The sequence below is a fragment of the Cryptomeria japonica genome, chromosome 11 (genome assembly GCF_030272615.1).
Source record: "Cryptomeria japonica chromosome 11, Sugi_1.0, whole genome shotgun sequence".
NCBI lineage: Eukaryota > Viridiplantae > Streptophyta > Pinopsida > Cupressales > Cupressaceae > Cryptomeria > Cryptomeria japonica.
The window spans coordinates 298,458,076-298,485,112 of NC_081415.1; the positions used below are offsets into that span (position 1 = coordinate 298,458,076).

The following is a 27,037-nucleotide window of genomic DNA, read 5'->3' on the forward strand; positions in this document are numbered from 1 at the left end:
CTGGTTTAAAAAATAAATAAAAGATCATAGTTTGTGTGTAAATCCTAGAGCAGATGTTTCTTCCTTAAATTCAACTCCTGGAAAGCATCGCAACATTCCAAACATTCACAATTTTCTATAGGAAAGGATGTGGGATTTTAAAATATCTCCCTACTTTAAAAAATTGAATACAGACAGGTATAATGTCTTCGCTTTGTAATATTACAGAATCCTTTGCGCAGCGAAATGTACTCACATGGACTTATCATTACTCGCAGTTAAAAAAGATAAAAGATTCACAAAAAATATTTAAATTTCGGTTTATTATCTGACAATGAATAAACCTCTTCTTACAAATTGAAAGCAATTGAAAGGCAAACTGAAGAGTTCCTCAACTGTTTGAGATTCCGATATAAGTTTTTCTAGAACTAGTTTCTTATCCAACCAGTCACTTGATTCAAATTTTTCTAATACCTCCCTTTTGCTTCCTTTGCTTCCTAGTGGGGGAAACCCTCTAGTAACAACAAAAGTAAGGTTTTGCAGAAAAGGAACTGTTACAGTAAATGCCAATGTAAACTCAGCTTGCTCAACCTCCAATGAGCGTATACCTCTCAGTGCATCCCTGTATTTGGCCAAGAAAGAAAGAAATCATCACTACAACAACAAAACATTATCTAATTCCAAATCTGTTAACGTAAGGAATGGGTAACAGTGAGGCAGAAGTAACAAGAAAATAGGACAAGGAAGATACAAGGGAATAACAAAACAAGAAATTACAAAGAAGAAAATCTTCGATACGTATGTTTTTCTTTTCACTTCATTCATTTTTGTATGACCATGCACCTCTAGTGTAAGAAGTCAAGCGTCAAGCACAAAATCTCAGAAGAAATTTGTTTCCCAGTGTATGGTATTAAATAGGAATATCATTTAGCCCTCAACCTTTACACATGACCATGCAATTGCCCAAATATCAACATTACATGAGAAGCATCTGTAATGATAATTTACAAGAGTTACAACTAAGGATGTGAAACAATTTGCCAGGATCCAACTGACTGGGCACACCATGAGAACCTATGGTCTTTAGATTGAGTACTAATCTAAATCGTTTTGGCTTATCTTATATACAATTGAACAGAAAGTCAGAGACATATTTTTATGAGATAACGAAGCAAATTCAAGACTACAAAAATGTTTTGACACGGCTCAGCCCCTGCCTCTCCCATCCATTTTCCTTGTACCTCTTGTAATTACATCATACATCAGTTATCTTAGACTCTTATCAAAAGCATTTTAGCTTACAGTTAACCAGATTTCCTAACCTATGATTCCATGACTCACCATCCTAATGATAAATGAAGGACAAGAAACCATTCTCCCTGTAAGAAATGAAAAATTTTAAATATGGTGAGAGGTTACCTGTAACATCTGCAAACCTCTATATTTTGTCTCCCAAGAGGCATGCAATGGCTAGACACTGGATCACATATCCCAGTCGAGCTTTCCTGTAATAAAGAATCACTAGCGTGTGATGAATCCATATGTAGATTAACCTGCATATAGTGCACAAAAACCGCACATTATTTGTCTGAGCACATATTTGAAAACAGATAAACAATAGTAATTTTAATGGTATTACTACTAACCATCATGAGGGATTGTGGAGCTATTCACTATTAGACAACAAAACTCAGCCAATGCCTTCAATGCATTTGACAATGCACTCGTCTCCACAAAATCAGTCGACTTTATTAGTTGTTTATGTGTTGCATAAAATATATAGATTGCCTTCTTTTGTAAATGATTCTATCTCAGGGTACAGTTTAGGTTAACCAGGATTATTCGTCCTCGCTGGAAAAGGTCTTGATATGATTCCTAAACTTGCCCTAGTGACATGAAAGAATCGACAAAGATCTCTTTCCAACTCTGTAAAAAGGCATTAATTTTTGGGGAAGTGCTAAGAAGCAAGATATACTTTTTGGGATATAATTAAATTAACATAGTGAAAGTTCAGCAGGATTTCAAATATTTTAGTATTAGGAATATATATGCATATAGAAGAATGCTCCATGACTTATATCACAGGTTTACTAATTTCTGAAGAAAAATGCTGTGTGTCCATCAAGGATTGTACAATAAGGATTTAAAAATCTTTTTGGATAAGTGGTGTGAAATGATAATTCAATGTTATATATTAATGAAAGAGATGAATACTCCATATATACAAAATAACAAGGCAATCTTTACATAATGGAAATGATCGAGAATAGAAACATGAAAGACAGAAAGGAAACTTCCTAAAACTAACTAAAGACGAAAGACATAAAAGGAAGTTTCTAAATACTAACTAAATGACTAAGATTATCAATATTACAATATTATTTTAATACACTCCCTTAATGGTCATTCTACTAACTACCCTACAAAAGACTTCACATAATTTGCAGGTCATTTACCTCACAAAAAACTTCACATAATCTGCAAGTCATTTGGCCACAAATCCATAGAAGACCACCCCCTTCTCTTCAGAACGCTCTGCGACATGAGCCTACTACTGAGACCCTCCATAGTTCTACAGAACTTCTGGATGTGACCAAGTTTACCACAATCCTTCTACCACAATCCTTACAACATGTTGTTGGGTAACAAAGCCATCCCTCCCTTTATCCAGAGACAAGGAGATCGGCATCTCAAAACTTGCGCAAAAAACCTATCATGATGTTTTTTTAATAAAAAATCAGAAAACAGCAACACCCTTAATGATTTTTGTGGAAAAAATCAGAAAACCCTCTAGTAGAGAAAGAACCCACAATTTTTTAGTGAAAAAAAATCGCGCAAATAACGAACAAAGAAACTATGATTTTTGAAGAGAAAATCATGCAAAACCTCCATAATTTTTTGTTGAGAAAAATTAGAAAACCCATCCATGATTTTTGAGGAGAATCGTACAAAACCCCACACGGTCTATTCAAAAACTTTACTCGTGGCCATCAAGAGTAGTAAACAAAAATAAAACTCCTTGATTTTTGTGGAAAAAAATCAAGCAAAACCCTTCCATGATTTTTGTGGAAAAAAATCACAAAACGCACATTTTTTTACTAAAGAATTTTGCCAAAAAAAAACCTAACCTTTGATACCATGAAATGATAGTTCATTATTGTATATTAATTCAGGAAGGAATGCTCCTTATATAAAAAAACGGAAACGATTGAGAATAGAAACACGAAAGACAAAAAATGAAACATACTAAAACTAACTGAAGATGAAAGACATAAACAGAAGTTTTTAAATACTAACTAAATGAGAGATGACCATTATATCAATATTAAATATTATTTTAATATGGTGTATATATGAAATATGGATGATCTAACATCTCAATGCATGCAGCTATGGTGGAAAGAATGCTTGCTATTGAATTCTAAGAACTGTTGATTAGTGGTGCCTTGCATGAAAATTCATCCAAATAAGATAAAAGTGATCAATGAGGTGACAACAAAACAAGATGTTATCCAAGTTTTTTATTTTCTTGGACTCATCACTCTTTTTTGTATTAATTAGTAAAGATTGGGTTTTCAAACAGGCCCAAACCCTTCTACAAGAAAGTGAGGCAAGCTAAGAGTACCAACATCATGAAAATACACACCAAAAAGGCTGCAAAGCAATGAGAAAATGGGGAACAAACAGCTAACTGACAACAAAATCACCAAAGAAGCAATTGAAGCACATTGCATTGTTCAGGGCAAGATGTGGAGGGTTTTGATAGCCTATTATTCCTCCATCAAGAAGTGCAAATGATCCTTGAGAAAATCATCTTCCAAATCCTCAACCTCAATAACATTCTTGGTTTGAATTTTGATATGCAATTTTTATAGTTGTTCAACTCAACTACAAGATTTCTTCAAATCTTCCTTTATAATGCCAAGTCATTGCAAAGCATGTCCAATCTTTTGTCCTACAATTTGTTCTCCTTGAGCTCGTAAATCTCATCCACAAGGTCCCATTACCCATTATCAGCACTCAACAAGGGAGGGGGGCTCTTAATTACATTGGGTTCAAGAGAATCAATCTAGATTTGTGCCTATTGTTTTCATTGGAAAACCACTTCAAAATGTTATTTTGTAGCTCTAAGTTAATTTCCAATTAACCCACTTTGTTTTGCTCAATACCTTGCAAAGAATCAAACTCAACAAGCCCACCAAACTTAGGGCGACCCTAACTAGGAGTAGAAACACTCTCCATACCATCCACCATCCTCAACTCTAAGATCCCATCAAGCACAATTTTATCTTTGTCCTTGGACTAATCACCACTAACCTATTGAAGTATACTACTAGATTTGCCAAGGGATTTGGGCAAATCTAGGTCTGTTTCAAATCAAATCCACACTCCAATTCAGTTCCCCTACGGATTCCAACAGGGCATCCATTTGAGGAGATGGATTTTTCGATGAACTCAAGTAACCAATGGAGGATCCAGGCAAATCTAGCCAAACAACGAGTGAACCCATTAGAATTCAAAGACAAATTTTTTTTGTTTTTGTAAATTAAGGAGAGGAATGCTCCTTATATAGAAAATTACAAGACAATCTTTCCATAACATAAACAACCAAGAATAGAAACACGAAAGACAAAAAGGAAACTTCCTAAAACCAACTAAAGACAAAAGACATAAACGAGATTTTCTAAATACTAACTAAATGACTAAGATGACCATTATATCAATATTACAATATTATTTTAATACCCATAATGGTCATTCTACTAACTACCCTACAAAAGACTTGACATAATCTGCAAGTCATTTAGCCATGAATGCATAAAAGGCTACCCCCTTCTCAGAACGCTCTGCGAAATGAGCTTGTTGTTGAGACCCTCCCTGGTTCTACAAAATTTATGGATATGACCAAGTTAAACATAATCATTGTTCCACAGCCGTTGGGGATGGGGAGATGGGGGGATGGACTTTGGGGGCAGGGGGACAAAGGGAAAAAGTTTCGGGGACGGGGGGACTTGGGCCTTGGGGGGGGAAATGCGTTTGCTTGGAACACTGACCATAATCCTTTTACCACAATCCTTCCAACATGATGTTGGGTAACAAAGTCATCCCTGCATTTATCCAGAGACACTGAAATCAGCTTCTGAAAACTTGCGCAAAAAAAACCCATCATGATTTTTTTGGAAAAAAATAAAAAACCCAGAAAACAGCAAAACCATTCATGTTTTTTTGTGCAAAAAATCCTAAAACCCTCTTGTAGAGAAAGAACCCACATTTTTTGTATGAAAAAAATCGTTCAAATAACAAACAAAGAAACCATGATTTTTGAAGAGAAAACCGTGCAAAACCCTCCATGATTTTTTGTAGAAAAAAAAAAAAAACACATGCATGAATTTTGAGGAGAAAATTGTACAAAATCCCCCAGTCTGTTCAAAAACTTTAATTGTGGCCATCACAAGTAGTAAGCAGAAATAAAATTTCTTGATTTTTTAGGAAAAAAATCAAGCAAAACCCTTCCATGATTTTTTGTGGAAAAAAATCACAAAACCCATGAATTTTTTTTACTAAAAAATTCACCAAAAAAGAACCTAAGCTTTGATACCATGAAATGATAATTCAATGTTGTATATTGGTTAAGGAGAGGAATACTCAAGGTTACCAAGAGACGGGGGTACTTGGAGATGTCGGAGACTGGTATCAGTACTGATACGAATAATTTCCAAAAACATGAGATGTGGGATTCTTGGAAATGCCAATTTTTTTTAATATAATTTTAAAAAATTCAAAAATTATCATGAATAGAACTTTGAAAACAAGAATAATGGTAAAGTTTAACATTAAAAGTAAAATTGAACAAGAATTGAAATTAATATTGCTTATACTGCTAGTATTATAGCTAGTCTAAATGGCTTGTGCATTGGGAAATTTCCAGAGACGTCTCCAGTACTGGAGACGCGTCTCAAGGGGTAGGAGACAAGTCTCTCGGTAACCATGGGAATACTCCTTATATAGAAAATTACAAGACAATCGTTCCATAATGGAAAAGATAGAGAATAGAAACACGAAAGACAGAAAGGAAACTTCCTAAAACTAACTAAAGAAGAAAGACATAAACAGAAGTTTCTAAATACTAAACCACTAAGATGACCATTATATCAATATTACAATATTATTTTCATATGGTGTATACATGAAATATGGGATGATCTTATATCTCAATGCATGCAGCTATGGTGGAAAGAATGCTTGCTATTGAATTCTAAGAACTATTAATTAGTGGTACCTTGCATGAAATCATTGGGTCATGTTGTGTGTAAGACAAAAACAAAAATTGATCCAGATAAGATAAAAGTGATCAATGATGTGACAACAAAACAAGATGATATCCTACTTTTTTAATTTTCTTGCACACACCACTCTTTTTTGTATTAATTAGTAAAGATTGGGTTTTCAAAGAGACCCAAACCCTTCTACAAGAAAGTGAGGCAAGCTAAGAGTACCAACATCACGAAAAATACACGCCAAAAAGGCTGCAATGCAATGAGAAAGTGGGAAGCAAACAGCTAACTGACAACCAAACCAGCAATGAACCAATTGAAGCACATTACATGGTTGAGGGCAAGATGTGGAGGGTTTTGATAGCCTACTATTCCTCCATCAAGAAGTGCAAATGATCCTCAAGAAAATCATCTTCCAAATCCTCAACCTCAATAACCTTCTTGGTTTGGTTTCTGATATGCTTGCTAGGGCCTGAGTCCAACTACCCCTTTTTCTCCCCCACCCTCCCTTCGTGGAGCATATGTACACTAGTGATGCAGTTTTAATAGCTGTTCAACTCAACTGCAAGATTTCTTCAAATTTTCCTTTATAATGCCAAGTTCATTACAAAGCATGTCCAGTCTTTTGTTCTACGATTTGATCTCATTGAGCTTGTAAATCTCACCGACAAGGTCCCATTGCCCATTATTAGCACTCAACAAGGGAGGGGAGCTCTCAATTACATTGGGTTGAAGAGAATCAATCTAGATTTGTGCCTATTGTTTTCATTGAAAAACCACTTCAAAATGTTAATTTGTAGCTCTAAGTTAATTTCCATTAAACCCACTTTGTCTTGCTCAGTACCTTGCAAAGAATCAAACTCAAGAGACCTGCCAAACTTAGGGCGACCCTAATTAGGAGTAGAAACACTCTCCATACCATCCACCATCCTCAACTTTGAGACCCCATTAACCACAATTTTTACCTTTGTCCTTGGACTGATCGCCACTAGCCTATAGAACTATACTACTAGATTTGTGAAGGGATTGGCCAAATCTAGGTCTGTTTCAAAACAAATCCACAATCCAATTCAGTTTCCCTACGGATTCCAGCAAGGCACGCATTTTGATAGATGCATTTGTCAATGAAATCAAGTTACCCAAGGAGGATCTAGGCAGATTTAGCCAAACTAGGAGTGAACCCATAAGAATTCAGACAATTTTTTTTTGTTTTTTTGTTAATCCCCCTATTGATGTGTTTGTTATGCACATGCGAACACAGAATAAAATACCCAAGAGTATATTATCCTCTCTTGAACAAAATCTCTCAAATGTTGAAGATTAGCTTAAGGATCACTTGAGAAGACTCCAAGGTTCATGAATGTAGGGTCACTACGTGTGGATAAGCTCCATTGGTTGATGTGATTATGTTGGAATCACAAAGGGACTTACATTTGAATGCCTGAATACTTGATTCGCTGGAACTTAGATCATCTGATGTTACAATATGGTGATGCTTTTGATCCTCAACTAGCTGGAGTTTGAAAAAAAATGGCAAAAGATGAGGGGTTGAGAGAGTCTATTCTAATCCTAAGAATGTAGGAAGATGAGTGAATGATTAGATGGAATCCTACTAAGCGAGATCTCACCATCAACTTGAACAATTTGACACAAACTCAGTGCAATCTTCTAAGGATATTTCAAAGATATTTGAATCAATACCATCAAACATCGATCACCATTCAAGTTATAATGCATAAACAATGAATGTAGAACGATTCGAAGTTAAGCTCATATCATTCCAGTTGACCACACAAGGCACGCTTACAATCAATAAGAGGCTAGTGGTATGGACTAGGCAGATTCCACTTGAATACTTTCAACAAATTCTTCCATTCAATCTAATTTATTTATCATCTAACATGAAGATCCAACAAGAAACCATACACATTGTAAAGAAACAACACACTTCACCATAACTTCAATGAAAATGGAGTTCATTTACAACTCAGGCAACAATTTCTGCCTTCTCCTACTTGTTGACGTATCTAAAATCGCTGAACTTGCGACTTCATCCGGCCAAAGCAGAATAGAATAAACTTGCTGAGTATCCTATCCTCTCTTGAGATAAGGAAATCCCTAATGTTGTTTTTTATTTGATCAAAGGGGACGACCTCAAGGTTTTGATTGTCAGGTCTTGACTGCGGGATTGCTCAGTGGTTTGATATGTTTATGCTGGAAACACAAGAGGGACTTACGGTGAGATAGGCGATTGCTGGATGAGTTCCCCAAAACTTTAATGGTCTTGCTTATCAAATGGTTCGAGTTGGGTTGATACTGTCTTCAAAAGGACTGCGGATTCTCTTGATAAAAAAAGGGAAAAAGGGAAGGATAGGGAGAGAGAGATACATAAAAATATAAATTTTAACTAAGATAGCAGATTCAATAAACAGACGGACACCTCCAAATAACTAGACTAAGCATCACCAGCTATTTAAGCACAATACTTGCATAAATCTAGTGCGATCTTCAAAGGAAAATAGGATTTTCATGCTATCAAATACAACATCAAAATTTTTACGTTCATTCAGTGAGCATTCAATAACCGAACTAAGTATATGAACGGTTCAGATTAACCATGCAGAAGGAAAGGCAATCAGCCATTCCCTAATGGTGTGAACAGCGAGGATTCTATCGAATATTTATTTGCAAATGCTATGTAAAGGAAAGAAACATGACTGAAAAATTTCTAAATTAATGAAGGACACCATGCACTCACAAGGAAACTTGGAAACAGTCTTAACTTTGCATTAAATCCTGCAAATTTCGCCAGAGCTTTTACAACAATTCAAGAACTTCTTACAAAATGAGGGAAAAGCAGTCCCTTAAATAGGCTTCAAAATGGATGAATGGCCAAGATCTAATCTAAACAAGTGGCCCAAATTCATCCATAAAACATGGCTGCCCATACCCATAAATGGGAGGCAAATATCAACAACCACCCCAAAGGGAGTAATAACTACCCAAAAAGGCAATTAGAACATATCCAAAAATAATCCCAAAAAGGTGCATACATAAAGTTTTACATTTTAGTTGACTTGGAAGTCAAACATGACCTTTTGGCCAAAAAGCGCATTTTCAAGATTTAAAAGGAGAAAAGCACTTTCTCTTTTCCATTTGTAGATTCCTTTTCCAAGAACTCATTTTCACTATGCAAATAATTCCTGCCAAAGATCACGACCTGCCGCACGCTCCTCACAAACATACTCCTGGAACCTAATGCATAATTGGAATAATAGACTAAAGGGAGGCATAGGAGGATGACGAATTTTATATTGCATGCCTTCGAGATATTGGTCCACGTGCTTCAAACCATCCTTCCAGCTGGAACGATTACGCTCGAAGCACAACATGTCTAACTGGAATTGACCAGCAAAACTTAGGTCCTTAACGGAATAGGTGATCCTATCCGTCCCTAGTCTTTCTTCCCAGTCTGGTCGTATCATTGTATCGGACAGGGCATTTTGCCATCCCGAGACCATTGATCGGAGGATCATTTTGCCAAGTTCTTGCATGGTGTTCAGAATTGTTTCACACGCATCGTGTTCTTTATCAATGATTTCTCTTGTGTCATTCTTCATGGTGATAGTCCAGTACCATTCCTTAAGAGTGCTGATGTTACGAGGATCTAGGATGGTGGGTAATGTAGGAATCTGTGCATGGGTCTAGAAGAGAGCTCTCATGAGGGGAAGAGTAGTGGCAGCCACTTCATGCATTCTAAGGGATTCCCTTTTTACCTCTAATAGCCGGACCAGGGTGGTCTCTCGATGGTGAGCCATCTCTTTTACTTCTTCGAGGATTCGTTCTCCCCTCCCTTTGATGCCTTGTATCCATTCCTTGAAGGCCCTTGCAGTGTCCCGTACTCCTTCAAATTCTGTTGTGGTCCTCTGGGCCAATGTTGTCAAGGGAATGTGGGATTCGGAAGCATTGTGTAATGGGCTCAGGAGTTGATCGATGTATCCCTCGGCCTGCTCAGCACGAGCTCGATACATGTCCTTTTCAACTGTTATCTCTTCAAGTTGCATGAGCATGTTCTGTACTGAATCCTTGAATTCCTCCTTTTCCTGTTACTTAGTGGCTCGTCCGATGGGGATGGTCGTGATGCTATAATCCGCCAGTGTAATCTGATATGCTGGCTTGTCTACAGGCGGGGTGGCAATGTGAAGAGTGTGGTTCCTTTGATCATCTTTAGTCATTCTCGAATATGCCTTGGGCCTTTTCTTCCCCTTAGCTTTAGCTTGGTCCATGCGTGAGAAGATGTCCTCCAAATCAATAGGTGGTTTGGTGGCGGCCTTGTGCTGGGCTCTGGCAATCAACCATTCTTGAGGTACTGTTTGGGCTGATGATATGGTTAAGTTTACATTCTGTTCTTTGATGTTTTCAGCCGACTCATCGCAAATTCGTAGCTATTCTGTTACCGGAGGGGTGGAGGAGGTGTCAAGCTCTTTACTTGCAGCAGAGTTTTCTCCTACTTCACTGAACAATTGTCTGATGCCTTCGTGTGATGGTAGCTCTTCGATCTTTTCAAGCTCGTGGGTCTCCTCTGTTTTTTGCTCTCCTTCAACGGTAGAGTCATCTTTGGCAGTGTTATGGAGCAGCAGTTCATGGCGACTCTGTTGCGTGGGTTCATGCACTTTGATCTCCTAGATGGATGGAATTTCTCCTTCCTCAATTTGGTCACCTGGCTCGACTGGTTCAATAGCTATTAGCTCGACTTCTAGCATGTCGGGTGCGGGAGGATCATCAGCTCCAAATGCATCGATGTCACTCTGGGAAGGAGGAGCAGGTATATAATCCAATTCTACTACATCGTCGAACGAACTAGGGTCCTTTGACGATGAAGTGACCTCTGGTCTTCTTACAGGAATCTTTTCCCTTCTTGTTCTCTTGAACGTCCGAGTACCTCTGCAAGCCTTAGCCTTCTTTCTCTTTTCAGGTTTCTCAATTTCTTCTCTGGGTGCACTGGAAGTTCCCTCATCTTCGGAGGACTGAGAATCGAGGTTGCCCATTAAGTGGTAGGTGAACTGGACTCCCTCATGAATTAGTCTTTCAATCTGATGATGCAACCATAGGTCTGTATATCTTGTTGGGGCTGCCATGACTGCCTCAAAATCAGTGATAGGGTCCTACGACCAATCAACGGTTGGTAGAAGGTGCCTCACTGCCTCAAATTCCCGGACTTGCAGACAATTCCCTGAATCCGTGAGTTGATCCGAGACCCGGCAGTATTCAAAGAGTCGCATTTGTTGCACACTCAGCCTCGAATATTCACGCCTCCGGACCTCATAGTCATCAGAGCAGTTTTTCCAATAATCTTCAACTGATTCCTTTGCTCTGTACCGCCTGCCATAGGCTCTCTTTGCCAGATTATCGTGATCAAAGCACTTCCTTGGAAAATGCTCTTGTAGGCCATAGGAAGCTAGCTCTACGAAGGATTCCTCTGCTAGGATGGGGGTCTTCAGATGGACATCTTGGTTGCCTATAATCATGGGGAATGTGAATCCAGCTTGCTTGCTATCTCTGAGTAAGATACCGAGCGGACGTGACTGCCTTGCGACCTCCATAAGAACTATCTTGTCGGTTGGGTACCGTGGAAGTCAAAGAGGGGCACCATCAAAGCCCGCTATTCGGATATAGGAGAACCTTGGGAACTGGAAGAACCAGGCTCCATATCTCTGTACTAGAATAGTAGCTTGCTCCGAGAGCCTTATGTGTAATCCTCCCTGCATTAACCTGACCAGGCGCATTGTGAAGGCGTCATTGATGCGCTCATACTGGCCAACTGCATAAGCTGGGCTGTTCTTTTCTCTCTGAGCTATATCCTGATAGTGAAGCTATGGGTAACAATCATATACCTTTACCTGACCAGGCCCATTCCCGATTTCACCTTTCATTATCAAACCTGGCAGTGGCTGGTTCTTGGCGAACATGTAGACCAAATAGGAGGTCACAGTGAAGTACTTTTTGCTCTCGAGTTCAATTAGCTGAGTGTGGATGTTGTCGCTTATAATCTGGGCCCAGTAAAACTTAGACTTCCCTGCGAAGACTTGCTCTGTGAAATAAAACATCCACTCTTCAAAGTAGTTGGATTTAGGAAGTCCCATAACCCTGCTGAGTAATGTGACCATATCCCCATGCTCATTGTGAAAGTCGCTTCTTGGGGTCTTTTTTCCAATTCTGGCGCTTGGAGGCCTTCTCTCCTTGTACCACTCTTTGTTGATCAGTGTTTTGCATCTGGCCAGATTCATATCATATGCCCCCTGTGCTTCGTCTATAGTCGTGGCCGTGGGATTGTTTGGGAAGGGAATGTCGAATGCATCGCCAATGGCCTCAGGAGTGAAGTTGGCGAGGGTCATATTCTCGAGGAGCACCAATCTGGAACCTGGCTGATAATGTCGGGCAGCCTCTACCACTAACTCATAGTTTTGTACTGCTAGAGGAAATCCTGTTGTTTGGGCGATGCCACTTTCCACCATCTATCTGGGCTTGCCATATGCGTTAGGGGAGAAGACCCGATTCCTAAAGTCTTGGATATCAATATGGCCTAGGTCGGTATCACCGACATTGTCCCAAATGCTTTGAACTTTTGACTCCCTCAATCCCCCTCTTTGATACTGATACTTCATCCTTTCAACTTTGCGTAGGATATCTGATTTGGATGCTTGCGATGTCTCGGCTGTAGCGGGCGTTTTTGATGATTCCACCGTCGATTTAGGCATTTATCCTGCACAGCCGGACGCGGATTACGGGGCGATATAAAAGAAGTAAGGTGGGTTAGAGAATATGCCAGCATTCAAGGATTAATTCAAAATTTGGATTGGAAATAGCGAAATATGGCTAACTGAGAGCTTGATTGAGCAAAACATTTATTCACGAAGCTTTTGATCGCGAATTTATACTTAAGCATTTTCGGGATTAATTTTCAAAAGGGACAAAGCTCGAAAAATTCTCCTAAGTTTGAAAATGCAATTCCTAACTGATCCTTAGGAGCAAATCCTAATTTCAACTACTTTGCATGACATTTTAATAATCGGAAAAAAGATGCGAATTTGAAGATTTAAGCATTTTAATCAAATTTGCACAGGCATGCATCCAATTTATAAACATTTCAGACGATCAAGAGAGGTAGAGCATACTTACCTGGTGAAAATGGACGGCGAGAAACTGCCCGAATTGTTGTGCAAGAACGAATGGATAGCCCTGCAAATTTTGAATTCCAACAGTTATCTCTCTAATTCAAATTTTTGCGGCTGTTGTTTCAAAAGAATTTGCAATGTCGAGTTTTAAACTAGGCGATTTTCACTTTAGGCGATTTAGTTGGACGTGATTCTGAAGAGGGGCTGCGGCTGGCAAACTTCGGTGAATCAGAGAATCTAGAGACCATTTAAAACTTTAATCAATTTTTTGCATTCACTCTAAATCGCAATTCTCGGCACTCAGGCGCTTTGCCAAATTAAACACTTCGCACTTTACCTTAAAATGCGATTTTCAGAGCTATGAGGGTTTTGAAAATTTTTGCGTGGCATGGGGGGGGGGGGGGGGGGGTTTAGCAAACTTTTAAACCTCACGTCTCTTTCTCCTAAATCGGAAACTTCGCGTTTGCATTTTGCTGTCTAATAAACTTTTTGTGTTGCGATGTGAACTTCGGGTGAATGGGGATTTTACCAATCTCGAATCCCCTATGCTTGCCTTGTGTGTTACAATTTTCGCCCTAGATGGTGAATCTCGAACCTTTGGAAGCTTTCGCGAGCAAGGTAAACTTCGGATGCCTGCAATTTTCGGACTATTTGGACACTTTCGCTAGAATTAACAAATTTCGGAGCTTTCAACGTTTTTGCAAACTTATCATATTTCGGACCTTTCACGCTTTTTTGCAAACTTATCAAATTTCGGACCTTTGGCACATTTTGCAAACTTAAAGTATTTTTCGGACCACTGGCACATTTTGCAACTTTAAAGTATTTTTCGGACCTCTAGCACATTTTGCAAATTTAAAGAATTTTTCGGACCTCTGGCACATTTTGCAAATTTTCGGAGCTTTTCTGAAATTTCGGCCCCAAGGTCCGAAATTCGGCCCCCTGGGCGATTTTTGCAAACTTTATGAATTTCTCTCATTTTAACCCCAGGGTCCGAAATTTGGCCCCCTAGGCGATTTTTTGCAAACTTTATGAATTTCTCTCATTTTAATCCCAGGGTCCGAAATTCGGCCCCCTGGGCGATTTTTGCAACTTTAAACTTTTTGAAATTTTAATCTCAGGGTCCGAAATTCGGCCCTTTGGGCGATTTTTGGCAAACTTTATGAATTTCTCTCATTTTAACCCCAAGGTCTGGGGTTCCGAAATTCGGCCCCCTGGGTGATTTTTGCAACTTTAAACTTTTTGAAATTTTAATCTCAAGGTCCGAAATTCGGCCCTTTGGGCGATTTTTTGCAAACTTTATGAATTTCTCTCATTTTAACCCCAAGGTCCGAAATTCGGCCCCCTGGGCCATTTTGGCAACTTTAAACTTTTTGAAATTTTAATCTCAGGGTCCGAAATTCGGCCCTTTGGGCAATTTTGCCAACTTTTTAAACTTTTCAAAATTTCAACCCCAGGGTCCGAAATTCGGCCCCCTGGGCGATTTTGGCAACTTTTAAACTTTTCTCCTCAAGAAGTGCGAGCTTGGGCACTTGGGCGAGTTTGTCAATCTTGGCATTTTGCAAGGAAATTCGCTGCTCCTCCACCAGCTGGCGAAAATCGTCATTTGTTCAAATCTTGTAAACTCCGTAAAAACAAACCTCATGCAATTTATCTCATCGCTCTTATGCGAAAAACGGCAACTTTGGGTCCTCGTGCAACCTTCAGACATGTTGTCCTTGCTTGGCGGGCTTCGTCAACCTCTATCATCTTACGCCCATTCAAGGCGATTTCACAATTTTGAACAATCTTTTGGAATTCGTGCCCGAGGGCTAGATTAGCCTAATGGAATCACTGGCTTCTCTTCTTTCAATCATCACTTCACGGACCAGAAGCGGGCTCGCTCGAAAGGACGCGGGACACTCTGCGCAAAACTCAACAGGGCGAAGACGAAAGGCTCAAAAAGGGAAGGGGGACCCTATCGGCGACAGGGAGCGTGTGCAACGCACAACACTACTCTACTCTAATTACTATTCTTCTCTTCAAAACTATCTATTCTTCTATTGCTATTAACTATTAGCTAACTATTAACCTTTACAAATGAAGAGTTTGAGCTTTTATAGAGAACTCATTTACAATGAATGGCCAAGATTTTGCAATGAAACCCTGATTAGGGTTTGTTACAACAAACTCTTCTTAGCCAATGAGAGAATTACATTCAGAGAATGTGGACCAATAGATATTGAGGGTAGTTACATTGGAGTTTGTGCCTTCGTATATGAGCTTGATTCATTGAAATTGGACGTGTTGATGTGGACCCCTTGGATTGGTGGAAGGGATGACTGGGCTGCCACTTCAATCTTGCACTTGTAAACTTGATTTGATTCATCATCATGAAGGGATGTTGAGAGATATATGTGGAACATTATTTAGTTGCTCAATGTGATGATGATGATGATGAGAAGCAAACTTTGATTAACTCTTCTGAAACTATATGCTTCTTCAATCATGTTTGATGTAGGTCTTGTGATGACTTTGGTTGATCCTCCTTCGTTTTCTGACATACTTGATGAATGATGCAACTGGTTGAATGTAGCTCCTCATTGTACTGACTTCGATTCCCGAAGGATTGTAAAACATCCTTCCATCATGTAGATTATCCTTCCTTGATGGTCTAGTGCCTTGAGGTAGTTGGATGATTTCTCCTTTGCACTCTTGTGATCTGTCCATGTCAATGTGATAGAATGAGAACCTTGAAGATATCTTGCTCTACTGCTTGCAGCTATTGAACATTTGAAGTCTTTCAACCTAGTAACATTTTGAGTCTTCTTTATGTAATTGAGGTGGTGAGAGGCTTTAAACACTTTGAGATCTTCTCCTCGTTGATGTTCTTGTGTTTGCTGATGAAGCTTCTTGAAGAGGTTCTCCTTGTATCTTGCTTCATCACCTGCAAAACAAACAAGCGAGTATCAAATACACTTGATATATAGATTTAATAAGATCATATAAAGAGAATTTGCCCTCATGAAGTGACACTTGAAGTTGTTTTAGCGCTCTTTGGAGAGGAGTTCTTGAAGTTTATTCAACCCTTGTTGTTCATTAAGTTGCCCTCGTCTTGCCTTTGAATTTACTTTCATTCTTGAAATTCACTTTTGCAGCTCAGAACATGAAGTCCGCTCCCCTCTGTCCATTCATGAAGTTCACTCTTGCATGTTGAGTTTGTGGAGTTCAAGCAGCCGGATATCCCCAGTCCTCTATCAAGCATTGATGAGTTTACACGATTTAAGGACCGGATTGAGAACCAGTTTGGTCTTGAGGAGTTGTGCTTGGGGAGCGTGCTATCACCTTGGTGGTGCAGAATTCATCGTACCCCACTCTCCGAATTTACTTGCTTGCTATGCATGGAGGCAGTTAGTCAAGTCAAAGCCCAACATGGACTGCCGGAAGAACTAGAGGAGTGCATCACCAGCAAAGTGTGGAGTGCCTACCTTGCTGCAGATGAGTACAAAAGATCTCAACATCAACACAACGCCACACTCTTCAATGATGAAAAGATGAAATTCCCAAGTGCTGACCAGGAAGAACCAGTCAATCAGGCTATGGCAGCAAATGATTGTGTTGTCCTTGTGCCAAAGGAAGATGTGATAGAGGATGAATGTGTTGTCCTTGCACTTGATGAGGACAGTGTTGAAGAAGATAATGAGCAAGTGAGCTTTGTGGATCAGCCCCAAGTTGAAGAGCAATTTACAGCAGCCCTGCCAATGGACGATGCAATCCAAGAGTCTGTTGAGGATATTTTTGAGGAATCAATCGCTCAAAGAGTTCCTACTATTTGAGGATGTGCTGACAGAGGTGCCTAAGGCTGCATTGTTCATACAATATGAAGATACACTGATAGATGATGCACCCCTCTTTCCTGAGTTCAAGTTCGGTTTTGAGATCGATTCTCAGCCTATGCAACCCGATGAAGAGCCTAATGCTGATTTGTGTGAACCGGACGTGAGCAAGATGTTGCACCACCAATGGCGACCTCCTGATACAACTGCTAAAGATCTTCTCCCACGGCATGACACACCCCACAAGACTCAAAAACACACCAAGTTGTTTCTTTCCTCCTTCTTGTTAATGTTGAATATTTTCAGTTTAATTTTGAATATGCCAGGAAAACAACTTATAAATGGATTGACCACGGACCCAATGAACATCCCCAACTGATAATTTTGCCAAATGTCCCGGTTAAATCTGAGAGTGGCCAACTGAAAATTTTCTTTTCAGAATATAGAGACAAACAAGCCAGACTTAGAACTGTTCCCACTGCCCTGTTACTGCTGCACATACTGAGAAATCACCCTGGGTCAAGAACGCATGCATATAGTCCACCTTTTGTACAGTCGGTTTCTCCTTGTACATAGTTAGTTTAGGTTTGTTCTTTTTTGTTTGAGTATTTTGTTTTCTGTTGCTAGCTTAGTTTCCTTGTTTTTCTGCTTTAGTTTAGTTTGCTTTGTTGTAGCGTAGGTGTCCTTTCGAAATTTGAAGAGTTGTTGTCTCCCTGTCAGTTTTTGTAGGGGTATGTTTGATTTTCCCAACATTGGTTTGCGAAGTCAGGAAGTTTTTCCGGTCTGTTTCTTGGATGCCGACTTTGGTAGAGCACCTAATTGACGGTTGCCACCGTAGTCAACGTACTTGGTTTAAGGCTTACTCATTTTAAAAATTTAGTTGCTTACTGAGTTTTGTCACCAAGATTGTGATCACTGAACATTTAAACGCTTAAAATCGCTTAAGTCTATTGTTTTATCGAAGGGAAGTCATTGCAAGTGAAAATCTGAAAATCTGCTTCAGCAACCATTGTAACGCTCAATACCATGTAGGCTTCACTGCTTACCAGCCAAAGTGAAAAAGTGAAAATAAAAGAAAGATTAAAAGAAAAGAAATTGAAAAGCAAAGAAATATCAAACTACTTGACTTTGGGAATACAGACATCTTTGCCAATATTGAAAAATAAAAAAAGTATATATCTACCAGAAACAGAGCAATCTCTGTGAGCCTGCAGGTGATAACCTCGTCAAGGCTATAGACGCTCGCTGGCAACGAGGCAATATTCAGGTTGCTTTTGAAGTTAGACTCATCCCACATAGCTTGCCTTGACCGAACGCTAATGTTTCAACTTTCTTCAAGCTGGAATGAACTTCATTGCACACACTGGATTTTCAAGGTTGGTGCCTTAATTCAGTTTGCGACCTCATTTTTACTTTGAATTTGTCTTTTGTCATTTGGGTTGTTCTATGGGATATATACTGGAGATTTTGGGGTTCGATTCAGATAGTCATCCTTGAAATGTTCAGGAACATTTCCCAACCGAGTCGCCATTTGATGTGCATATAGCACACACACCCCGTCCGTGACAGGGGACCCCCACTGCTCGGAGAGAAGGAGAGGGAGGCGTTTAAGCAAGGTAGATCACAGCTGCACTTTCAAACCTGACCTTTGCAAATGCCTCCTAAGGCCTGAAATCCATTAAGAAGGGGGGGATTTAAATAAAGTTAAAGTCACTCAAAGAAGCCCAAATGTCCGAATTTGTTGTGTAAACCAAGTAAGGTGACAAAGATGAAATCATGAGTCTTCTTCCAAATCGGTCTCTAGGGCCGAAAAGCACAAAGAACTACAAAATCGCACAAAATCATTAGTTAGCTCGAAATTGCCATGAAAGGGCATTTGAACGAAAAATGAAAATCGCGCAAAAGGTCCTTAGAGGCCGAAAATGAGACCAAGTCTTGCAAATCGGCTTGAAAGGTCGAGTTCCTCCTTGGCTTGCAAAATGATCCGAGGGCCAAGTTTTCATTTTATCCTGAGCACTCGAAATTTGGAGAAAGTCGGCGTTTTGACATATTTTGAAAGTCGCCCAAGGCGAAATCACGTTTTTTGCCTAAGTAGCCGAAAATAGCTAATGAATCCAAATCGTGCGAAGGGGGTTATTTGCCCGACAATCATCTAAGTTCAAAATCGCGCAGAATCTCCCGACAGGCCGATAAACCCTTAACAGACCAAAACAAGATCTCCAAGTTCGCGAAAATGGCCCATTTGAGCCGAAAACGAAAAGACTAAATCGCGCGAATATAGCTTATTAGCCAAAAAGTTCAAAACGCACAGAGGGGTCTTCATAAAGCTGAAAATTTCAAAGGCTTAAAAATCTCACAAAATCGGCTTTTAGGCCAAAAAAGACTCCAGGAATCAAATCCTACAAAATGACTTCTTAGGCCGAAAAACTTAAGAGGTGAGAATCGCACGACTAGAGCTAGGTTAAGAAAATCGCACATTCTAGTTTTCCAACCCAAAATTGATAAAGGAGAAAAATGAGGTGTAAATTGAGTCTCTCAAAAGTCTCATAAGACCCGAATTTCACAAAGAAGATAAAGTAAATCATAAAGTGACATCTCTCAACTTGCCTAAAGGTCTCGAAATTCGAATGAGGCAAAAAAAAAAAAACTTAAGTGTCAAAATAAATCGTGCTCAAAAGACCAAATTAGGCCGAAAATCAATAGGCCAGAAATGCGTCTAAGAATTCCTACAAAATGCATTGACAACCCGAAATTTCAAGAAAGGCGTTATAACTTAGAAAAATTAAATCTCTCAAAGTGCCTAATTTGTCCGAATTTGACTTAGAGGGCATTCACAAACTTCTCGCATTTTACTCAAATTGCCTGAAATTCCAAAGAATGAGCATCTCACAAATATTTGATTCGCACGCTCCCTCATTTAGCCGAAATAATAAAATAGACTAAAGTCACGCAATTCCCCAAAATTGGTCGAAATTAGGAGGCAAAGGAAATTCGGCAATTTAATCAATTTTGTGAGAAATAGAAACAAGGTGAAAATCGCACATTTTGACCACTATAGCCGATTTCATGTCAAAGGATTAGGCGTTTAAAACAAAGAAGCCTGACATCGCGTAAAATTTAATATGATTGTTAAGTTAATTTATTTAATTTTTCAAAATGATTATTAAAGTGGAATTCATTGTTTGCAGGAAAACAACACTGAGGAGCTAAAGTGACGACTTAACACAAGATCAAAGCTAGGCGCTGGAAGATGGAGAAGAAGATGCAGGAACGCGAGATCGGAACCAAGCATTGGGAAGCGTGTCATTGGACCCCAAGTTGAAGTCCACCACCGAGACCAAAGATCGAAGAACATTCAGAATGCAGCAAGTCTATGCATTCTCAGAGATACACAGCTAGATTTAATTCCAGAAATTCAGTTTTAAAAACTGAAATCGTTGAATGTAAAGCTACCTATGGGCCCCGTTGAAGATATTTTAAAACAAAGGGACACAAGTTAGTTATGTTCAACTACCGGATAGACCCAAATTGAATCCAAACAGTGATAGGTAGTTGAGATAGTGGTTGGATAGATAACTGAGAATTGAGTGGGCATGGGTTAAGGTTGCCATGCTTCTGGAAGGCAGATCAGGGCCCTTGGATGCAGTCAATCCTGGCCACCGGTTCGAATTGTAAATTTTATAAAAGGTAAAGGCCTTTCTTTTGTAAAGGGTTAGATTTTTTAGGTTTAGATAGTTAGATTCTGGTTAGAATTTGGTAGTTAGAAGTAGCATAGAAATGTTGCAGAAATTGTTGTAATAGGCAATTGGAATCAATATAATGGACATTGATTTGGTGCTTATCATCTTGGTTTTAGTCTATTTGCATGGTTCTTTCAACAATTTAGATAGATCTTTCTGTTTTGGGTGTGCAGGTATTTGATGCATTTGGGCTCATACCATTGAGGATATACTGATTGTATGTTCTTGTGCATGGTTAGCCTGAGCCTTTAATTGTGTTTAGTTCAATTGCAGGTGTCCGTCTGAGCTGTGCCAAAATTAGGTGCTTAGACATGCATTTGCAGTCTGAAAATCTTCCAAGTCCCTTTGAAGATTGCACCATTCCTGCGAGGTTGTGAGCCATTCTGGCCAAGCACGGATTGTTTATGTTGAATCTGTCTGCCCGCATACCAGCCTTATTAATTTTAGGTTCCCTAAACCCTTCTCTTTTGCTTTTATTTCCTAGTTTGAGAATGGCAGCAGACCAGCTTGTTGCAAAATGTAAGTCCCCTTGTGCTCCCAACAAAACACATCAGTCACTGAGTTATCCCGCAGTCAAGAACTGACATTTCGAACCTTGAGGTTGTCCCCTTTGAACGATTAAAAACGGCATTAGGGCTTCCTTATACAAGAGAGGATAGGATACTCAGCGAGATCATTCTATTTTGCATTGGCCAGACAGAGTCGTAGCAACGCGACTTTAGACACGTCAACACAGAGCAGATCGTATCAATTGCTTTGATTAATGCCTTGGATGAGGATGGATGTCCTCTTATATAGACGGTGGATGTTAAAGGATCGGTTTTACTCTATCTTCATTAAAGTGACACATCTTCAATCAGAGGCCAGCTCCTTATTTTTTGTTGCCACACCTTGCAAGGACTAATGAGGTGGATACTTTCTCTTTTAAAAATCCTAAAAAAAACCTTTCTTTCATTCAAAATTTCTAGTGGTGCCCATCAATATCAAAGACAAAAAAAAACATTTTTCATTCTCAGCCAATGGTTAGTGGGTCCCAGCAAGAGTCCTTAAGACAAATCTATTTAATTCTCCATTTTGGAGTGTGTGGGGCCCATCATTTATGTGATACAATGGAGAGAAATAAAAGGGGGGAGTGGTAGGAAATGTTAAGGGTAGCTGCTACGTGGAGAAAGAGGGGGAATGGGATGTTGGAGGAAAGGGGGACATAAGGGATATAAATGATGGAAGTAGGAGATACGTGGGGTTAGGAGGTACAAGGGGTAGTGGATGGAGTTAGGGGAGGTTGGGGAGTAAAATGTAATGGGAGGTATTAAGGGGGTAATGAAAGGGCAGAGGGGGTGAGGTGGTAGTTAAGGGAAAAGGTAGGAAATGGAAGGTGGGTTAGGTTGGGATAGGGGTAGGGGTAAAGTGGTAGGTAAGGGAAAGGGTAGGCTAAGGGAAGTAGAAGAGTAAGGGGGTGTGAGATGGAGGGTAGAGGATGTAGGTGTGAAGTTATAGGTGAAGGGTAGGGAGGTGAATGAGATGGAAGGGTAATGGAGGTAAAGGTAAAGGTAGTGGAAGGGGTAGGTTAAGGATGTGGGATGGAAGTTAGGAAATATAAGGTAGGTTATGTAGGTGAAGTAAGTTAGGATATGGGGATGGGTAGAAGGAAGGGTAGATGGAGTATAGAGAGGTAGGTAGGTAGAGGATATGGTAAATGGAAGTGAAGCATGGTAGGGGAGGTGGAAATAGAAGGAAATGGAATGGTGAAATGGTGATGGTAATGATGAGAAATGGAAATGAGAGTGATCGGATTTAGGCACCCACTGACAGGACTGGGAGAAGTGGAAGGGATTAAGCCTTGGCTGGGCAAAGGGAGTGTTGAACCTCACTTCATTCTTAAGAGGGGGACTTGATCAGCTCCTGAGCAACTACAAACAAAAGGCTAATAGCAAAGACTCGACAACGACCAACAACTAAACTAAGACGACTAACCTAGAAAGCGAAAAAGTGGGGGTCCCTATTTGCAATGGGGCAATGTGTGAATACCTCACAACACCCCCCGCCCCACCCCCCGACATAGTCATTCTAAAATGAATTCCTAACCCTAAAAACGCCTTCTAAAGCATTTCAAACACCAAAACAAATTCCTTTTTGTTGATAAAGGCAAATGAGTTGAAGATTGATCATTTAAGGTTCCACAACGATTGCATTGTTGTTCCTATGCATTTGCAAGTGTCCATTAGCTGCCAAGAAGATCATAGAATATTTTTTTAAAGAGGTTAATTTTTCTTTCTTTTTTCCTACATTGTTGTTTTACAAACAAGAAAACAATCTCTCTTGCTGTGTTTTTCTTTCATTTTTCTAAAAAGGTATTATTATGCTTAAAATTTCGAAAGAGCTAGGTTTTATCTATCTATTTTTCCTTTTTGCAATTTTATTTGTTTTCAATGTATTGTTTATAAAATTTCTTGCCATAGGGATTGCAATGGCAGCTAATTCTAGCTCAACAAACTAACCTAAATTCAAAACAGGTCCGAGTTCTCCACTTTGGGAGTATGTTGATATGATACAATTGGTTCTAGGTGGTGAGGGTTATATTTGGATTTGCAAGGGGTGTGATGTCAAGTATCAAGTTCAAATAGTTGGATGAATGACTATTTGTGTGGAATTCCTAGACTAGGCATCAAAGCTCTCCTTGGAAAGAATGGCATATATATTCCCTTGGAGGAAGTGATAGAATATATTAATGAGAAAGAGGTAACAAATGAACTAACAAGCTATCGAACGAATCATCCTTTAGCAAAGAGAAGATCAAAGGGAATGACGCCCCCTATGACCCCATATAATCCCAATGTTGGGGTAAAGATCCACCAATTTTTTGCCACTCTTGAAGAACAACCCACTACAAATGAGAGACCAAAGGGATCTTTGGAAATGGCATTTTGAAATAAGTATCAAGACATTGCCGATCAACACATAGCAAGATATATTTAATCCATTAATTTTACACAATCCATAATAGTTATTGTTGTTGTTTATGGTTCAGATTGTATATAATTTTTTGCATCAACGTTTCGTATTACACTTTGTGATCCATCATCGGGATGATAGAAAGCTCACAAAATAGAAAGATGATGGATCACAGAGTGTGATCCAGAACGTTGATGCAAAAAATTAGACACAATCTAAACCAGAAACAACAACAATAAGATATATTTAAGCAAATGAGTTGGCTTCCAATGTTGTTCGCTCACAATATTGGCAAGGAATTGCGAAAAAAATTAATGAGCCTCCAAAAGGATACAAGAGCTCAAGTTATGAGGTGGGCTCAAGTTATGAGATGAGATCAAGCTTGTAAGAGATTCATTTAAGCTCATAAAGGATTTGTGGGCCGAAATAGAGGTGTCCATTATTTTCAATGGATGGAAAGATGCCAAACTCGGCCTTTGATGAATGTCAAAGAAATGTACCCTAAAGAGGCAATATTTTTTAGAGTAGTGGGTTGTGAGGGGGAGGTGAAGAATGGATAATTTATTGTTAATATCCTCATCACAATCATTTAAGGAAGTAAGACCTCATAATGTTGTTCAAACCATAATGTGCTATACACAAAATTGTATAACTACTGGGTTGAGGAATGTTATTCACACAACTTTTGTCATGTCCCCATTCAAGACAGAAAGACAATAAGAGGGACGAAAGTAATCTTGGCAAGCATCAATTAAGGAAGAAGGTAGCAACTGGAATAAGGAAGAGTTAGCTAAAAACGGGATTAGTCATCATCGATAATATCGATCATACAGGTGGCAGTCATCTGTTATAGAGATCGGCATTGTTAAGCAATATTGACTTGAGAAGAAGATAATTAGTTATCAATGATTAAGGTGGCAGTAATCATTCAAACCGATGTTGACTGTCATCTAATTGTTACCGTTATGAAGAGACGTGATAATAAAAATTAAATGTCATACAACAATTAATATATATTAAGTCGACGATCATGATTTGTCATGAAAGGGTGTAATCAGCATAAAGGAAGACAATTATGAATAGACATGAGACATGCCTTTTGGACATAACTTTTCACCCATTCAAAAGATATAAAGAGTCTCTCGATCTCACTTCAGAAGGCACCAAAAAAATATCTTATTTCCTTATACCGTAATTTGCAGAACTACAAGAGTAACCCCTGGGCACTAATCGATTGCATAAAGAACAGATCATGATGCATAGAGCCGGTGGTTCTGGACGTGTATAGTCCAATAGTACATATCAGGATAATGCTTCGGAAATTATTATAATACATAGAATAATTCCAGCAAGCAATCATTCCAGTTGACATATATCTGGTTGGATAGCTGGAGCAGAGCATTGACCGAAGACAAGAATCGATAACAAAAGGAATACATTCAATGTCAAGAGAAGGCAGCTCCATTAATGCAAGCATTCAAGGCTAATCAGAAACCACATCAACCGTATTGTCTACACCATCACAACCAACACTCAGATAGTAAGGCCGAGGGCCCAATATCGTAACAAGTAACAATCAAATCATTTATCAGATAAACCTCATTTCCATCAGTATATACCAGACACTTCTATTCAATCAATATCAATCTTGTACATATTCATATATCTATGTCAGAACTGGCAATTGATATCTTGTGTGATGTCTTTACTTGACTCTAATCGCAATTACCGAATAGAATAAGAAGACATAATTGGGTAATTGTCCCAACTTTCTAAGACAACCGGAAAGGGGACATTACAGTGGTATCAGAGCATGATCCTGCCGTCGTGTAGGGTAAAAAGATAAATCGGGAGGAAGACTTTCAGATTTACAGACTACACTTGAATAGACAACAATTTACAGGATATACAAAGTCAGCGACTTTATCAAGAATAGTCGACTCTGTCAAAGACGGTACTTAGTTAGTATGGATGATATGGTTTGTAAAAGCCGACATAATGAGCAACATGTTTATTAGCTACATTGATTTACATAATATCATTTATGCGCATCAACCTTGCAAACATATAAACAACGATAAAAAGGAAACCAGATAGTAATTCATTAAGATAGCAATTCGGTCTATTGCATGTGCAGTGATTCTTCATCAAGAATAGTGAATTTCCTTCATGTTTGCTCGAGCCAAATTTGTTGTGATATATTAAAGCAAGTGATTTAAATGATTAATGAAGCGATAGAACTTAACAGGGTAGCAACCATATAAAGAGATAGTTTGTTCGGTGGTGAATAAATCTACAGATTGTCATTAGACTCCTGACATTGAGGAAGACACAATCCCGGTGTGTAAGGAGTTACACATACAATCTTCTTGGTCAAGCAATTGTGGAGAACATATCAGATGACCCACGGCTAACGAAAGCAATTATCAGTACTGTTCGATGCATCAAATAGAAGAGCAATGATTTGCATAAAAAACGGTTTGTTTAATTGAATCAATGACTAAGGCAACGTTGTATTTGTTAACCAGTCTTGATCATTTATAAGTCTTCAATATTCTTCAGGTTGCTTCATTTGTGAAGGTTTTGAACAAGACTTCAGGCTCTAGCATGATTTTGGAAAACCTTGTCAATTTCCAACAAAGCACCGATGTGAGTTTTGAAACTATGTGGAATTTCTGATTTCAATCTTTGGAAAACTTTTTCTTCAAGAGTATCTCATCAGCCTTCAACACAAATCCTAGAACTTGGACAAAACTTGACACAAACTTGGGATTTTCAAAACTGAAGAGGTTGTGAAAGGATTGTCAAGCTCCGACAAGGTTGTGACAACCTTATCAGAAGTCAATGGGGTTGTGAGAAACTTTTCGCGGGACGATAGAGGTTTTGAAACCATGTAGTTTGTTGATGACACGCTAGTTATACAAAATTTGAAGAAAATGTACGATTAGGGTTGCAAATGGCTAGCATAGAAAAAACAGAGACAAGGAAAGACTCAAGGCAACACATACCTATAGATTGATTTGCATCCTTACCAAAGAGCACTTTTATATGGCACAATTGTATGATTACTAGATATAATAATATATGACAAGCCTATGTTC

General features: G+C 39.0%; 1 protein-coding gene across 1 annotated transcript in view; it reads right to left on the reverse strand.

Annotated features, from left to right (window-relative positions):
* Positions 1 to 274: 274 nt before the first annotated feature.
* LOC131072192 (uncharacterized) overlaps positions 275 to 27,037 on the reverse strand; it is a 114,852-nt gene continuing 88,089 nt past the window's right edge. Inside the window, exons 5-6 of the mRNA XM_058008269.2 lie at positions 1,399 to 1,532; positions 275 to 601 (exon numbers count right to left, since the gene is read on the reverse strand). Of these exons, the coding sequence (XP_057864252.2) occupies positions 304 to 601; positions 1,399 to 1,532 (432 nt within the window). The 3' untranslated portion in view covers positions 275 to 303. The remainder of the gene's footprint in view (positions 602 to 1,398; positions 1,533 to 27,037) is intronic.